The 17,483-nt window shown below is 31.9% G+C and overlaps 1 protein-coding gene and 1 long non-coding RNA gene across 2 annotated transcripts; one reads left to right on the top strand and one right to left on the bottom strand.

Moving 5' to 3' along the window:
* Window position 1: 1 nt before the first annotated feature.
* Window positions 2-5,265, top strand: LOC148610315 (uncharacterized). Its single transcript, XR_015914793.1, has 2 exons — window positions 2-728; window positions 2,956-5,265. It is a non-coding gene; the product is annotated as an uncharacterized LOC148610315 (long non-coding RNA).
* A 216-nt stretch (window positions 5,266-5,481) lies between these two features.
* On the bottom strand, window positions 5,482-12,504 carry LOC148610314 (perlucin-like). Its single transcript, XM_088542301.1, has 5 exons — window positions 12,384-12,504; window positions 10,804-10,898; window positions 8,808-8,904; window positions 7,833-8,049; window positions 5,482-5,551 (listed from the first exon to the last, which is right to left on the bottom strand). Exons 1-5 carry the CDS (start codon window positions 12,430-12,432, stop codon window positions 5,503-5,505), a joined length of 507 nt encoding a protein of 168 aa, XP_088398427.1. The 5' UTR covers window positions 12,433-12,504; the 3' UTR covers window positions 5,482-5,502.
* Between the last annotated feature and the right edge of the window lie 4,979 nt (window positions 12,505-17,483).

Raw genomic sequence — 17,483 nt, 5'->3', positions numbered from 1 at the left:
TGACATCTTGTTTTCTTCATTCCCTGATTATTATTAGTAATATATAAAACAGAAAATAGTCATGTAACATTTTATTAGTCCCTTCCCTATAGGTATTTTTAATCGTACATTGTACAGTCATTATTCCTGAATTGATTTTCACCAAATGTGCTTATAATTATCAGGGTAACAACACAATTACCGAACACTAATCCGATTCATAATCAAGTCAAGTCCAAAATAAAGTAGTTAGCGTTAACACCCTTTAATGCATCAAAATGTCCGTTGACATAGCCTACAATGATTAAGATAGACTTTAACAATATGAAATCGTTTCGGCAGAGCATAATCATGATAATAGGGAAAATTCTTAATTGAAAAAAAAATCACTTATCTAAATAGAATTTTAATCTCTTTATCATTGTAGGATTAAAGCATTGCCTCGCATTTTGCCCCACCATAAGCAGCATACATTTTCGACAAAAAACAATGTGATACCTGAAGGGACATAATTTGTGCATATATTATTGTGTTACATAAATAAACAAGCACCTCAATATAAATAACAACAACTACGTTGCTACCGGATTCTTATAACATGTTTATTTAGTGAAGATTAGAAGATAAAGCATTATAAAACATCCTATTCTTTAATCCATAAGTACACTTTTTCGACAGTTTGTATAAATATTGTAACCTTGCCGTGTTGATTGTGTAGAATAACAGAGATGTGGATTTTTCTTATACATGTGAGTTTGGTCTTAAATCGAAATCAAAATATAATTATCTCCATTAATTTTATTTATATTTGTTGATTTGAAAATTTTCAACAGAAAACAAGATTATATCTATCATGTTTTCCCATTTTGTAGTTGTAATTATACTGTTTTGCAAATGTCATTTCAGAAATTAAAAACAAAATATTCAGTGGTAATTATGATAGCATAATTTATAACATGTACAAAATTCTGTACAGCCTTTATCTTTTATAACCCAAAATACAAGGTATAATTTGACTTGTACACATATTGCCTGTACATGTTATAACATGTATAAAAACATGCCAAAAATGATTTCAACTTTTACAATATTGAAATGAATCTTTTACTATATGAAGAATTGTCAAATGAAATAGAAATGTTATAAAAAATTAATAATACTTACACAAAGACTTCTTCTGAACGTATTAACTGATTATAAAAACATCCTCTAGGGTGGACTTTATGATGTTCATTAATTAGCAAAATGACTCCTGAGCTCTGTGAAACCCTTTGTCCTAAGTTTCCGGAGGCCCAAAGACCACCACCAATAGTAACTGTCTCATACAGTAAAAGGACAAATTATTGGCCTTGAAAATAAGGATAAACATCTTTGAACTTGAATTCAACTGCAGTCTATCTTAATGATATACTTTATATCTTGAAACGAGAATAAGGCAATTATTTATATGATATGCAAAACGGAGGTACCAGAAGCGTAATGTTAACACGAGTAATTGGCTTTCCGGGCTTAATCAACATTCAAAACAGAATTTACTTTTTCATTCAATCGTTCCTTCATGCTTAACGACCATATAAATACGTATTGAAATTTTTATTAACTTTTTACATTTCTGTTGTCTGGATATTGGCATGCTTTCTATTTAAGCAAATGACAGTTTTTTTTTGTTTTTGATTTTCGTGTTTTTAATTTAATGGAGTGACTAACCTTATTATTTCTTACTATCCATTACAAAATAAAATGTTTGAGGGGATAAATACATGGAATTGGTAAAATATTGGAATGAAATTACACTTCAGCTATATAATCGTTGTCTTTAATTTATTTACAACTGTGTATGTGTTACTTTGCATTGACTGTCTACATAGACATTGTAGGTCTCTTTATTCAATATTCTATAACACGTTTAAAGACACAATATACCCACTAAGGTTCTTCCGAGGTCAAGATCTAGGACGAACACATATACACATAGAATGGGCAATATTTTCATCATGTTGATAAATAATAGACGAAACTTTTTGAACGCTTGTATACAATATATGCGCTACAATAGTTGTTTTCTTTTCACTCGTAATATGTGAAAATATACTTTTCTGATTACATTCTTTTATGTGACGAGATTTTCTTTAAAAAATGCACAAACAAGGCAATTGAATATTTCACGCAATTAAGTTGCACTCTAGCTAAGAGTCATGCAAAATGTGATTCGTGGGTAAAAAGCCTTCATATTTTTATTTTTGATATTTTGTTTGAAATGCCATAGTGTACAGAAATTAACATTCAATTTTTCATATAACCCATGTTCTAAGGAGATAAAACTATTTAGAATGCGCAGTAGATTTCAAAGAGAAAACTCTGTGAATGACACTCAAATACAATATAATCTATTGGGTTTTCAATGTTGATTATCTCCTAAGAGTAGGCAGATATGAATGAATAATTACACATTTCACAATATAGACCCATAAAACAACTTAATTACAAAAGTAAAAATATGTAGTCTTTTTTTCACATTTTGAATGTTTTTTACATACAAAGACAGCTACTTAATACAGATATCTCAAGATTAGATTTATGAAATTACTATATAAATACAAATATTAAAAAAAACTTTCGTAGCTGAAAGACTCATTTATTTCACTTTAAATATATTCCCCTATAAACAGGAATGTGAGGGTCTCATTATCAGCAACATTCAACGGAACAGTCAACATATATTTTGAAGTGAAATACACATTTTTTCTGTTCTGTTTATTTTTAAAGAAACCAAGAATGACGCAAAAATGTATGTGCACAAAAAGTCACATTTTTACACATTTTAATTTAATGTAAAGAAATGCATTGTAAAGTATGCGGAGTTTGAAAACCTGTCAAAACATTTAAGTTTCAAGTTTATATTGAAGTTATGAATACACGTAAATGTGCGTATTGACTTTGGAGGAACCCTAAAGAAGTCATTTTGATATGTTTCAGAAAGATGAATAATGAAATCAACAACTGGGCTTTTCAATGTTACAACTATTGCAAACCATGGTAATCGAAACGATGGACCTACGAATCCTTGGATGATTATAGGACCCATTGTGTTTATCGTTGGTGCGATTTATTGTTGTTTTAGGAATAACCAAAGAGCAAGGAGACACGCGAACAATCGATCCACAGCTCCAAGACCTGCTAATAACGCACAATCGTCGCCCAGACTTGCTGATAACCGACAAAGTCTAAGACGAACAGAAACAGAAACCACGGATATAGTGGTAAATGTCGAGAATGAAGTTGTTTCGGTATCTGATGATTTAAATGTGACCGCCACTTCAGCTGCTGAGACTGGGACGTCCATTGTTGTGGCTTACCCAATAGATGCACCCCCTCCTTCCTATAGCAGCATAGGTCCTTTCGATCTTACACAACCGCCTCCAAGTTACGAAAATATCATGAAGTGAGTTTGTAAATATTACCACATGATCTTTACGTAAGACTACCAAAACAAGGATGATATTCAATGAAGAAATGAAGATCAAATATGAAGGATTATCCGCACCAGACATCGGTTTGCAATTTTATTTAATTGAAAGGTTTACTATCACAAAATGCTTCATCTAAACCATGTAGTGATTTAAAAAGAAATTATAGACACGCGTAACAAATTATTTATGTCTACACATATGAAATATTTTTACTATGAAAAACTTATTAAGAGAAGCATTGCAAATCACAGAAAATGACATAACAACTGTTGTGTTTCATTGAAAATTGACCTATATCCCGACGTTCAAAACCTTTTGATTGTTGATGGCTTGTAGAAAGAGAACATCTTGTCTATATAATCTTAATTCAAACCTAAATTAAAGAATCGAAATCTGTCACATAATATTTGTTATTATGTACCTATGCTGGCCATGTACTGTGATAATGAAATTCATCATGAAATAAGAGTATATTTATCAATTTAATACCGCATTTCCATAGTGTTTATAAGTTTACAGAGTTATTTAGATTTTTGAGTACAACTCTGCCTAAAAACTAGACAGAAGTTTATGATCAGTGATTCAGAAATGTTTAAATCCCAAATATTTTCTGTTTGGAAATTCTTCACCGGAACACATAAAAAATGTATCCGAAAATTTAAGTGAAAATGAAAGTTGCCAACTGGAGATATTTAAAATTAAAATTTGGTTACATTCTACAACAGAAAAGTACGGAAAGCAGTTCCAAGTAAATGAACATACGAAGAATTAGTTTTAGGGCCTACCAAATGTTGTTGAATAGCTTCATTGATTATATTCAGATACGATGAGTCACCCCTGCCTGGATTGTAGGCAGAACCAAGCAATTTATGCAAAATACTATCACAATACAAAGCCTTCGGCTGAACTTAGTTTTGACTAGAACATCTTTCTGGACTAACCGGACATCAACTGTATTTAAATTTATACAATTACTATTTCAGTTTAGAATTGTGCGATCAAAATTAAGATCGAGGATATTTATGGTACTTCCTTGTGCATTATATTGATTGCTTATCATAATACCAGTAGAGAAGTGCACAGAATGTACATTTGAACACTTTTAGATGATGACACACTTTTTTCTATGACATATTTGAAACAGTAAGAAGGTATAAATAAGCTTAGAATAGTTTCTTTTCTTAAAAAGCAGTATATGCAGTTTTAATTACACAAACTGAACATTAGGTTAGACAAGTTACAAAACAATGTGCGGAATTTCCAGTCTTTTTTTCAACACTTTAAGCACCGGACGGTTATTTGACTGGCTGTCCAGTAAAAGCGAAAAATTTGTAACTCAAATACTATTTGTCGGAATGATTACTTGACATTCTAAACTGTAAAGAAGCTGTTTAGCATCCCCAGAACATAATTTGTTTTAATGAAAACAGTTAAAATCAATTTAAAATACAGCTGATATTCAGTGATTGTGTCTTACTTATGTTAAACCCATAAAACCTTATGTAATATCTAAAATATGTCACTCATCAACTAATTATACTTATTTTCTTTCTACTAACGCGTGTCATTTTTGTTAAATGAAGAAAATTTAAAGGCTCGTACTTATTTTGCATTTTTATACTTTGTCCGTCTCAGAACTGTTTATCAGATAGAAAATAATCATTTTTGTATTTCAACAACAATATAATGATAATCTTTTAAATGACGCTTGTTTGGTATGAATGTAAAAACACAGTCTACATAATTATTATTTACATATTAATATTTTTGTTTGTTTTCAATCGTTTTCTTTTAATATAAAGTTTTGATCCTTCAATCCAAAATCGTCAATTTTAAAGAAACAAAGGTCATTTGTTTTCATTCGCCTAGTACAGAAGTTTTCGTCTCTTCTCATTCGATCTGGTGTGTCGCTGACAAAGCCTTATGCCAGTAAGTAAGGGCCTCCAGATCTTTTTAGGCACGTTTTGTCTGTATTTAGTTCTATGCAGCTTTTAGTTTTCTATATGATATGCACGGCAGTAATTTTTACAACTTTGCACATTATATTGTTTATTTACTTTCCAATTACTGGAATTGCTGGGCCTGCAGATGATTCGGAAAAACTGGAACATAATATAAAGCGATGTAAAATTAATATTGACAACGCTTATTGATTAACAACAAAATTTCAAACAAAAAATAGCATACAGGTAACTGTAATCAAGTAATCAAGGGAAACACGATTTCAGCGGAAATCAAAATATTATAATCCAAGGACAATGACTAGACAGGAAAAACATACACAAACACAAACATGGAACATGAACTAACTAAAATAACACGTACAAAGAACCAGAAGTAAATCCTATAGGAACCTGTAGTGTATTTTGAAGAGACTTCTTATCAACGAAGAAACCCCCTAACTCCTTTAACTTAATGATTTAAATCATTTTGTTTGGAACTTCACTTTGTGAATTAATAGAACAACAAAACCAAGAAACTGTGTAATACATGGGTAGTAGTTTTTCCATAGAATATACTGTGACACATTTCTAAACCGAACCCATTTTGGACTTAAGAGTTAGTCTTTGTAAGGATCAGGCAGTCTGTGAAACATGGTTTGAAAAGAACCGTCATTTTGATAGAGAAACTTGCCTGTTTGCACCATCAGAATCAAGGACAATACATTCCATATCATGGTGCATGGAGTTATAATTTTATTAAAATGCAGTGAAAATGAGCATTTCAAGGAATGATAACTCTATCAAAAAAATGATTTTTTCTAACGTTTTATTGTAATGCATATATCAAATTATGGTCTGTTCAAATAGAAAAATCATCCTTGAGTGATTGTATACTGTCAGATCGGTGGGGTTTTGACACTAACACCTAAATTTAGATTTAAACAGATGTTCGCTTAACAAAAGTTCATAGTTCATGTAAACTAATATTAAAGACTTTAAGTGTAATCAAGGGAACCAAGGTTATAGCGGTAATCAAAAGAATGTAATCAGGGACAAAGACCAGACATGGAAAACAGACATACACAACAAAGAACATAAAGTAACTAAAATCATACATACAAAGTAACAAAAGTAAATGAGCAACTCGGACTTCACTAAAAACTGGAAGCATGAACTAGGTGCACCGGTAGGGTAAGCGTCCTCTCCTTTTCTAGAAACACCCGCTGAGTTGCTCATAAAAAGTCAAGTCCGGGGTGGACAAACGAGGAAAGGAAAACTATGACCCATTGAATAAATCAGTTTTCATGGTGCTGATGGATACACCATAACGATTCACGAGTTCATGATGACGACCATAAAACGTTTGAAGTGATGACTTCAATCTTGTAACAACATAACCCTGTTCCAGAGGCCTATTTGTTAGAGTTCTAGCGCGATACAAAAAGTCTGCGTAGTTTCGGCAAGCTCTGGCATAACGTATGAGTTGTAATATGAACACTCCATACGCAGGAGCCGAAGGGATGTTGCCACAGATGAAAGGAAAGTTGACAATTCTGAATGAAAAGTCATCACGTTTGTCGTAAAGTTTGGTCAATAGTTTTCCTTTACCATCGATTTCTAAGTGTAGGTTTTAAATATGAGGCTGACTTCACAGTGTCTGTAGTATCTTTTATCTCAAGTTCTTTTGGGTGGATGCGATGTATCAAATCCTCAAAATTAGGATTGTTTAAAGATATCTATATAGCGTCATCTATATAGCGGAAACTGAGATTGAAGATTTAAATAAGTCTCTTGTTTAGACCTTGGTTCTTAAATTTTAAAGGTTCGGTAAGAACAGGCTTCATTGTGAATGTTATTAATTGGAAAATTAATTGGAAGGATTGAATAACCAAAAGATGATCACGAGTGCCACGGAATGCGTGTGAGGAACTTGTTCCGCGCACGAGTAAAATCTAAATGCGTTCTTGGCACGAGTGATCATATTTTGGTTATTCACGATAACCAATTGATTATCCGCTGGGAAGGTATTGTAATTCGTGGATAACAAATTTCGTTGATTAGGGAAGAAACACATGTTGGCGGATTCTTGAATTCATGGTTTTGAGGTCTTTAGTATACACATCGATAGAAGTCTCCATTTTGTTGGAACCAAATTTTGTGGTTTGGCCTAACCATGGAAACCACGCAAATTGTTACCCCCACGAACAAAAGTACTTTCACAGTAGGTTTACTCCATTATTCATTGCTATTCTTAAAATAAATTTCAAATTTTGTTTACGGCGGATTGGTATCAAAGTTATGACGTTTGTACGGGAGAAAGTCATAGAGTGAAATTACTAAATTTATTTCACAGTATGAAATATTATGATTTATTACACTGGGAACATTCGATAAAACACTGCTATCTATATAATAATACCAAATCACGTGCATTTCTTACTTTTTTTCACAGATAAATCGTGATGCAAACGGACAAAACCAATCATTCCAGGAATAAAAGTAACCACCACGAAGCTGTAAGCAGTCTTCAGTTAAGGTTGTGTTAATTCTCTCGTTGTTTGGTTCTCTGTTATTCCAAAATGTAAAAGTAAAAGGACGTCCACTATGCATCCAGACCCAGTCACCTTCTTTTTTATCCATTCCACCAACCCAATAATCTGGTGAATTATCAATCACAGATAAGTTTCTTTTCTTTTTAGCCTGCACGGCCTTATATATGGTAAATTGAAAATGTTTGATTCGTATGATAAAGTATCCATTTTTTTGGGTTTTAATTACGCACGCATCTGAGATGTTCAAACAAATCTTAATTAGATAATATCTTCATATCTACCGTCATTGTACTGTAAATATTTGACAAATCCCGGAACTTCATCATGACATAATCTTCCATCTGCATATATTGTACTGTTTAGAATAACAGGTAAATTATGACAACACACTTGTGTAAATCTTAGGAATTTTTACAATTGTAGAGTGGTATTACAAATGAAAAAGCACCGTTTAATAGTATCACCACTCTACATTACTTTTTTTCTTCAGTGTATTTCTTTATTGCTTGCTTTTGATAAAAACAACATTTTTACTATAGTTTCATGAACAAACAATAATTATATTCTGCGTTGAACCATACGTTTGCTGAGTATATTTTAATACATTATAGGATATATCCTAATATTATGCCTTGGCACCATCGCGAAGACCGGGAAAAATCAGTCGGAAAGATAAGGATAAATTTAAAATCATTACAAGAGAAAAGTAATGAGCATAATATTCCTATTTATTACTTAACAAACTGTTTTATAAATATATCATTGAGTTAGACATTTATTCTGAACTTTAAACTGTATGATTGTTCTAAATCTCTACATATTGACATCTCCGTTTGTAACATTGTTCTGTACAGCATACTTACTATGCCATCCACGGTTAAGGCACTGCGTTTTTAAAAAATCGGTTTCATCTTGTGTTTCGATTTCAGCTAGATAACTTCCATGCTTATGACAGTAATCCTAAAATAGTGACAACAATTGTAATATTATACGTATAAGATAAATCAATTAAACCTCGTTTGTCAATCAGGGCATGGTTATATTGGAAATAACATAAAAAAAGTTTCAAACGTAATTAAAAACTTTTATTTCTTTTTGAAACATAATAATCAAAAGAAACAAATTAATTACGAAACTCATTTGTTCTTATTTGAGGCAACATATCATAACGCTGCAACTGGTCCATTCGCCCAGCTTTGGGTTAAAATTGCTCATTTCATTGTTTTGTTTTGTTGTTTAAATTAATAGGCTCCTCATCAGTTGCTTATGTGAGCCTTTGATAAAGGTACCATCACCTTTAGCGTACGCGATTCAGCTTTTGAATCTGTTTTGATCTTGAACTTTGTGAGTTTTATGGTCGTTAAGTTTTGTGAGTTTTATGCTCATATAGTTTTATGAGTTTTATGCTGAGGAAGTATATCAGTTATCCGAAATATTCAATTTAAATTTTACCACCTTCTGGTGATGTTAAACATATTTAGACGTTTACTTAATTTATTGTTATGTTTCGCATCGTTTTTAACGATCCATCACCCCGTAAGAGTGATTGTTGACTATTATTTAAACGATTATGTATATATATCTAAAGCAAACAGAATTAAGGAACACAATTAATTGAAAAATAAAATAGAGAGGTATTAGATTTAATGCCATTCTAAGATAGACACCGGTAAATTGGTCAAAAACTGATGTTCACGAAATGATAAAAAATGGCAATAAATTGTAACATATAACATTGTGTAATCAAATGTAAAAAAAGACATACTAAACGTACTACGTATGAAACAATTACATTTATCGGTACATTTCTTGGAGTCAAATGCTATCCATAGGTTTAACTAATATACGCATCGCAATGGAATAAAATCGGAATATCGATGTTTTTTGATATATCTGGTCTTTGATGTTGATTTTAAGTTTGATTTTGTTTTTAAAATAAGGTAACATCATAAGAAATCAACCATTTTTTCATCTCATGTGTAAGTATAAGCAGTGAAACATGTGTAAACTGATATCTCAATATAGCAAAATATATGTACACAAGACATTAAAAAAGTCCTTACATATAAGTTTCAATACGTTTCGAATCTTTTAAACCTAATACCACCCTCAACAGAACAAATACTTCAACCCAAAAGAGGTTTGGTTTAAACAAGTTGTAGTGCAAGTTATTGACTCGTTACGATGACAAAATTTCAATTTCAAACAAATCATTGCTCCATTTGTTCAAATTATTGGACTGTTTTTTCTGAAGACATATTGTACATACATATTCTTACATATTGTATCGAATAATTTTATGACAGAAAAATACTTCGATTTTGAATATATGTGGATTGAATGCATATGTCATAGACTTGAGAAATTTCATATATGATCAAAAATGTATATGTTATAAGCTCAACACGGTTAAAAGCCTTGTATTTAAATCATTTGAAAAAACACTTAAGAGATAGAATCGAAATAAAAAATATGAATTCGCTTTGGCAAAAATGACAAAATGATAATTGACAAGTTTTTTTTTCATAGATATTTACTGACTGTCCACTAATTAATATGAATTTTCAGGACTCCAACGGCAAAGTTTGAGGCTTTTTGTACATGTACGCATGGTAAATCAAGGGCACCAATATTTTAATGATGTTAAAAAGAAACATAGTACAGGGTTATAGATTAAACAATGAAAATAGACACATAAACAGTACATAACATGAAATTACCAAAGCAACACACACATAAAAAACAAAGTTAGTGATTGATCTGGATTCATTCAGAAACTGAAAGAATAGACCAAGTATATCGTTAGGGTAAGCCTCAGAAAATAAGGAAAAACAAATAGGATATAGTAAAAGTACAAACCATAGAATTAAACCAATTCATTGTGTCATTGCTAAGAAAATAACAAGATTTTCTATGTTGTACCCAGTCATCAGGGCACGAATCTTTTGTTATACCTGAAAATAACAATTAAAACATATTTTTTATTGTGAATTTGTAATAGTTTTTGACTACTTAATCCTTTAAATCTGTGTAATGTACAACTTCTATAAAAATTCGAGAAGGTGATGAAAGAAACGTAATGACAAAATAACTTGATAAAACGTAGGAAGTAGTTTAATGGAAAAGTTAAAAGGAAAGTCTGTTTAACATATGAAATATCTGCGTAAAAACCGGAAAGTTGGAAACCACATGCACTGCAGTAATCCTTAGTTGGTAAAGGTAATTCAAAAAGAAGTCAGAAAAAATTGAATTTGCAATTAAACTACAAAAGTGATTGTAAATGGACAACTAATATCTTTCTCCCGTTTTGGTATAATGGAGATGAAAGTCAAGAAAAAAGACTTCTTTGTTGTGTATGTCTGTTTTCCATGTCTGGTCTTTGTCCCTGGATTACATTCTTTTGATTACCGTTATAACCTTGTTTCCTTGATTACTCCTTCATTGGGTTTATTATAAATACAAAATATAACGCAATTGTTATTTAATGACACGACATTAAAACTACTGTAATGGACAAAAAATAGGAACTGAGCAACTTTAATTTGATTGAGTTCCCTTGAATTGTATGGATATTATTGGGGGGGGATGTAGTTGATGTATAAAATTTTACAGTTTTATACATCAACTAGAATTCATTTTTCTTCTTAATAAAACTCAGAAATATAAGAAGCGAGCTATAACAATATACAAAAATCGGTATCATAAAAAAAGATTCTTGCTTTTTATTACAAGTAACCTTCCTGTCAAACTGAAAGGTCGAATGTTAAACAAGCGTTCACTACCATCATTAGGCCGATGGCCTCTATCAAAAGTCTTTCATTAATTCAAAACTAAAATATAAATTTACCTCAATAAAATTGCATAGAAAACCATTTATGTAAGTTTAATATTTACTTAAATATGTTTGTCATGTAATCATCAAAATGGGTAAAAAAATACTAACAACCCCAATCTGCTTAAAATTATAAAACAAAAACATCAAAGAAACCCTAAAAAAGAAGAAAAAAAAAGAAAAAAAAAAAAACCAAACAAACAAACAAACAAAAAACTAACAAAAATTAAACAAAAGCAAAATTGACTATTCAACTATGTGATTGCTCTACTTTTTTGTAAAGAAAATGAAGGAACCAGAAAAAAATCACTTAAAACCTTTTTTTGACAATAAACAGGGTTTCACTATTGTCGCCTTTTGGAGAAAAATGCAGTTCATGGCTATAGTCTACGTCGATTTTCCATATATTATAAAACATTACTATTGAGTTAAGAATTTAGTAGTTTATGGGGTAGTAGTAAAAAGAACGGAAAAATCAACTCTAAAGGCACAATATTTTGATACATTGAAACGAATAAATTAACTCGGACAAACTAAACATTAATTATAGTTGCATCCACAAATATGCATATTAACTTCAAATGTAGAAGATATAATTAGTATTCACCTATAACATGTAGTAGGAAACCTAGGGCTACTAGGTCTGTGAATCTCATCGTTGTATAACCCAAGTCCTACTTCTATAATCATAGAAGGTCAACCATACACATGTCAGTCGGGCATTGATCACAATGATCACGTGTGATATTGTATTATCTCTGTGTTGTTTCTTTACATACAAACTATCAACTTATGCATAGGTGGTGTATAATCCCTAATAAAATTCGACAGATTCATTTTTATTGGCAAACCAAATTTGCAACCCTTTTTCCTACGATTTGATTTGCTTTATTGAATACATTTCGCATTGTATGTATGTTCATGCTATGAATGCTTTCTTTAGAACAGGTATAGTTTTGGAAAGTGGCATGGTAAAAAAAAAAATATCCATTTTGTATGATTTTATTTTTTTTCATGCTACGTGTTACAAATAATTCTATGTCCTAAGTTGTTGATTTTTTGTGCGAGGTGTAATAATGGAACAATTTTTATGTGTCGTTTGATGAAAAGCACATTATATATCAACCAGCTTAAGGTAGTGTATATTTATCCCGCTGAATAACTTGAACAATACAATTTAAAACGAAATCTGTACAATATTGATTGTTTAATGCATGCATTAAAGAGAAATTGAGAGACAACCTGTTAATCTCATTTATAAAAGAGTAATCCCGATTCTAGTGGAAATTAAAAGAATGTAATATAGGGATAGATACCAGACATTGAAAAGAATAATCAATGGAACCAAGATTAGAGCGGTAATCAAAACAATGTAATCGAGGAACAAAGACCAGACTTGGAAAACAGACATGCACAACAAAGAACATAAAGTAACTTAAATCACATATACAAAATAACAAAAGCAAATGAGCAATACGGACTCCACTAAAACCTGGGAGCATGGACCAGGTGTACCGGTAGGGTGAGCGTCATCTACTTTTCTAGAAACACCCGCCGAGTTGCTCATGAAAAGTCAAGTCCGGGGTAGAAGAAAGAGGAAAGGAAAACTATGACACGCTGAACAAATCATGGCGTAGATGGATACACCGTACCGATCCACGAGTTGATGATGACGACCATAAACTTCTGTTGTGATGCCTTCAATCTTGTAGCAACATAACCCTGTTCCAGAAGCCTATTTGTTAGAATTCTAGGGCGAAAAAAAGATAATACAGCGGAAACTGAGATTAAAGGATCTAGCTAAACGATATTTGTTCTTTCGCATCAGATCAGTTATAAAGTCAGCTTGAAGGAATAGGTCAGCAAGTAGAGGAGCACAATGTGTTACCATTGGAATGCCGACCATTGTTGAAAAGCGCGTCAACCACACTAGACAAATATGTTGTCGATTAAAAATTTCAGCAATTGGAAGGTGATTGGAATTATTTCTTACAAAGTATTTGTATCTAGATGTACCATCTTTGGAAAAACAACGGCAAACGAAAAAAGACAAATAACATAAAGTATCTATAAAATAATACATGTAAAGTAACATAAGTTAATGAGCACCGCTGACTCCACTAAAGAACTGGAAGCATGGACAAGATGCAATGGTAGGGTAAGCATCCTCCGCTTTGTTTGGTATTGAGTCTTTCAAACTTTTGCGAGTGTTCATGAAAAATTCCAGTAGGCAGCATTTGTAACGAGTTTCAAAGAGGAATAAGGAGATATACAAAGCTGTTATAGGACAATTAAGACTTTTTTTTGTGCTTAATATAGGCTTGTGTTAACGTTGCAGAGTACCAATTTTTATACTCCAACTTATCCCCGTGCAGGTCCGGGTGTTAACAGAATCGGCCTGCAGCAGCGCTAAGCTTGTCGTAAAAGGCGACTAAATAGTGCTCAGAACCCTAGCCGGGGGCTAGGACGCTCTGCCCACAGAGCAACTGGGATGTGTGCCCCAGGTGGACCCTGGAGTGTTACATGCTGAGGTTGTCAGGCTATAATACGGAAAACCTGACCGCAAACCATAGTGGTGCACCGTGTTTGGAAAGATGCCACGTTCCTCGCACGTGAAAGAACCCTACTGTGGTATTCTCTCGGAGAAGGAACCATAGGGCTCCGCCACAGGAGGCTAAATTGCCCGACCCTACCCATCTCTCCCTATTTCCAGTGGCAATCAAAATTTGTCGACCCCATTGTCCCATCTCTTTTTCATTTCATCATCATTTCATGTTCATTTTATCATCAATTTCATGTTCATTGTCTGAATATAGCTGAAATATTGCTGCTCGGACGTTAAACCCCAACAATCAATCAATCATAATAATCCCTTGAGTGGTTAAGAAGATTTAGGCATTTTTTGTTCGATTTACCCAGTCATCAGTTTTTACTGATGACTCGGAAAACAAAAGTCGCGGCCGTTATCATTAACTTAAATTAAATTCATGTATTTTCGGGGTTAAATTAAATACACGTCAACTGTTTTTTTCGGGAAAAAGCAAATATATTACACCTAATACCAACTAATACCAACTAATAGCCTCGGTGTTACGTCAGGCCATATGAGGTACATCGGGATGATACATACATTATACAGTAAAATCTGTCCAATCCAAACCCTGAATAATATTAAAACCAGATACTTTTAAAGTCCCTTTATATCAAATTCAATGTATTTTAATCCTTTATGAACCAAACACTTGTCTCAAACGAATCACTTTTAATGTCCAAAAGGGTTTTTTTTCTTTTACGTGTGTCACTATACTACACTCCTCCTCATGACCTTTCGACAAACGTATAATGAAATACACTTAACGTACCGTGAGTTTTTGTCTGTTACTTACTTGATGAAAACTGATTTATTCAATAGGTCATAGTTTTCCTTTCCTCATTTGTCTACCCCGGACTTGACTTGAGCAACTCGGCGGGTGTTTCTAGAAAAGCAGAGGATGCTTATCCTACCGGTGCACCAGGTCCATGCTCCCAGTTTTTAGTGGATTCCGAGTTGCTCATTTGCTTTTGTTACTTTGTACGTATTATTTAGTTACTTTTTATTCTTTGTTGTGTATGTCTGTTTTCCATGTCTGGTCTTGTCCCTGGATTACATTCTTTTGTTTACCGCTATAACCTTGGTTCCCTTTATTACTTTTTGATAAAAGTCAATATCGTTTTTTTTAAGTTACTAGCATAATATGTTTGACACAATAATAAGATGCTTAATCTGAAGGAATAAATTAATAAACATATTAATGTGTGTTGTAGTTTGCTCACGGCTCTTATATTTGGACATAGCGTTGCTAGATATTGATTTATTATAAACCTTACATATATTTTATCAATGAAATTACCAAACAAGCAATGATGTCAAATAATATTTTCCATGTTTACGTCACAATGGAAAAGAGGACTCTACGGTATAAACAGAATACATATTTGTAGGACAACCCGCTATTAGCCGACTTATGTTATCTTTTGCTCATATGCTCACTATATGTACCGTTTGTTTTTTAACTAAATGTGTCAGCTTAGTGTAAAATATGTCACATAAAAGCATGGTAAAAAAATAAACCGGATAACAAATCCGTATAAATAAATAACTTTTTGCGAGTAGCCATTCTATGTAAAGTTATAATTCTGCTTAAAACCCATCGAACAAATTATATTCTCAATCATACTACAGTTATACATATTTGCTTGTAAATATTGAAAAGTTCGAGTTAAATTACTTGCAATATATCTTTGTATTTGCCGAGAATTTCGAAAAAGAACCTAAGCGTTCCGAAATTGACTTCGAAAACAATATGTCTGATGCTGCTCATTTCAAAATGCATTAAATTTATGAATTGAATATTTAATTTTGATGTTTCATTGGCGTGTAAAAGCGTTGGCCTTAGCACATTTCAAATAAAGCGCGGTAGAGCTTTATGTCCAAATTGTGCGACCATTCAATCCTGTTACTCGCCGGAGAAACATTAAAATTGAAACTTTCAAGTCTTATGATAAAATTAAAAATGTTGTTTCTGTTTTATTTGAAGAGATATATAGAAAATAGGTAATACACGGTAATAAAAAAATGCAGCAAGTTTAGGCGTAAGAATATAATGTAAAATTCTATACTAATCGCATATTCAACCTTGATACATATTTAAAAATAATTGACGAAAGTTATCATAATGGGCAATAACTAGTTATCAGCACGGGGTTGATAACTGTTTTTACAGCTCCGGTTAGTGAATAAGCATGCGAATGAAAATACCGTTGAACTGATTTTGCCATATATAATGCAAATAATGATATAATAAAAAATTTAGTAAACTAAGACAAAGTTTACCCTGAACAAAGTTTTCAAGTTCTTATTCCATTGAAAAGCCAGATAAGGCCTTATGTCCAAAATAAATACAGAAAAATACAGAAAAAAAATCTAAATCTTAACTTGCGGAAACCTTAAAAAAAGCATTTCAAATTTATTTTGAAAATTAATTATGAGAGGATGATCGTTAACTAACAGTATTTAGATATACCAATTATTATAAGATAATTCAGATAAACCAATTATTATAAGATATTATTATAAGAGAGAGAGATGGGATATTATTTCTCATATACTATTTACAGTATACCTGAATTACATGTATTTTTTGCTCTCAGCAGTTATTTTTTCACACTCTACAATTAATTATATATAACATTTCTTAAATACAAGTCTTTTCTTTATTTATATTATGTCATGTTGCTTACGATTGATGTGTTTTGTAAATAATATAGCTGTTTATGTTATGTTATGTAAGTTTCTTTTTTCAGTTCTGAATTATTCTTCAAAAGTGCTACAGATGTTGGACAGCACGATATGTTAGAAAGTCAGTAGGTATTACACATTACACCAACGTATCATACAAAACTATCGACAAGAAAGGAGAAAAATGACAACATCATTTTTACGTAAATACCTGTCCTTTTCAATGTCGATTTCCATCGAAACTCTGAAATGTTTATTTTAGGTTTTCCATAACTAATAATGCTCTAGACTTTGTGTTTGTGTTTAAATATGGTACATAATGCTATAAATTTGAATTCAAAATTTTCGATTGAATTTTGTTTTAAAGAACATTTTATGTTGATGTATCCAAACACAGTGATAAATAGAGTGCTAAAATTGGGGAAAAAA

This window comes from Perna viridis, chromosome 8 (genome assembly GCF_037379345.1).
Source record: "Perna viridis isolate PV_CMFRI_1.1 ecotype Kerala chromosome 8, ASM3737934v1, whole genome shotgun sequence".
NCBI classification, from domain to species: Eukaryota; Metazoa; Mollusca; class Bivalvia; order Mytilida; family Mytilidae; genus Perna; species Perna viridis.
This window is presented reverse-complemented; position numbering and strand designations above follow the sequence as displayed.

Coding starts and splice junctions, on each gene's coding strand:
- LOC148610314 (XM_088542301.1), bottom strand. CDS start 12,432: ATGAGATTCACAGACCTAGTAGCCCTAGGTTTCCTACTACATGTTATA. Junction 10,899..12,383: donor TTTCCTACTACATGTTATAG/GTGAATACTAAT, acceptor TGTTATTTTCAG/GTATAACAAAAGATTCGTGC. Junction 8,050..8,807: donor CCTTAACCGTGGATGGCATA/GTAAGTATGCTG, acceptor ATAATTCACCAG/ATTATTGGGTTGGTGGAATG.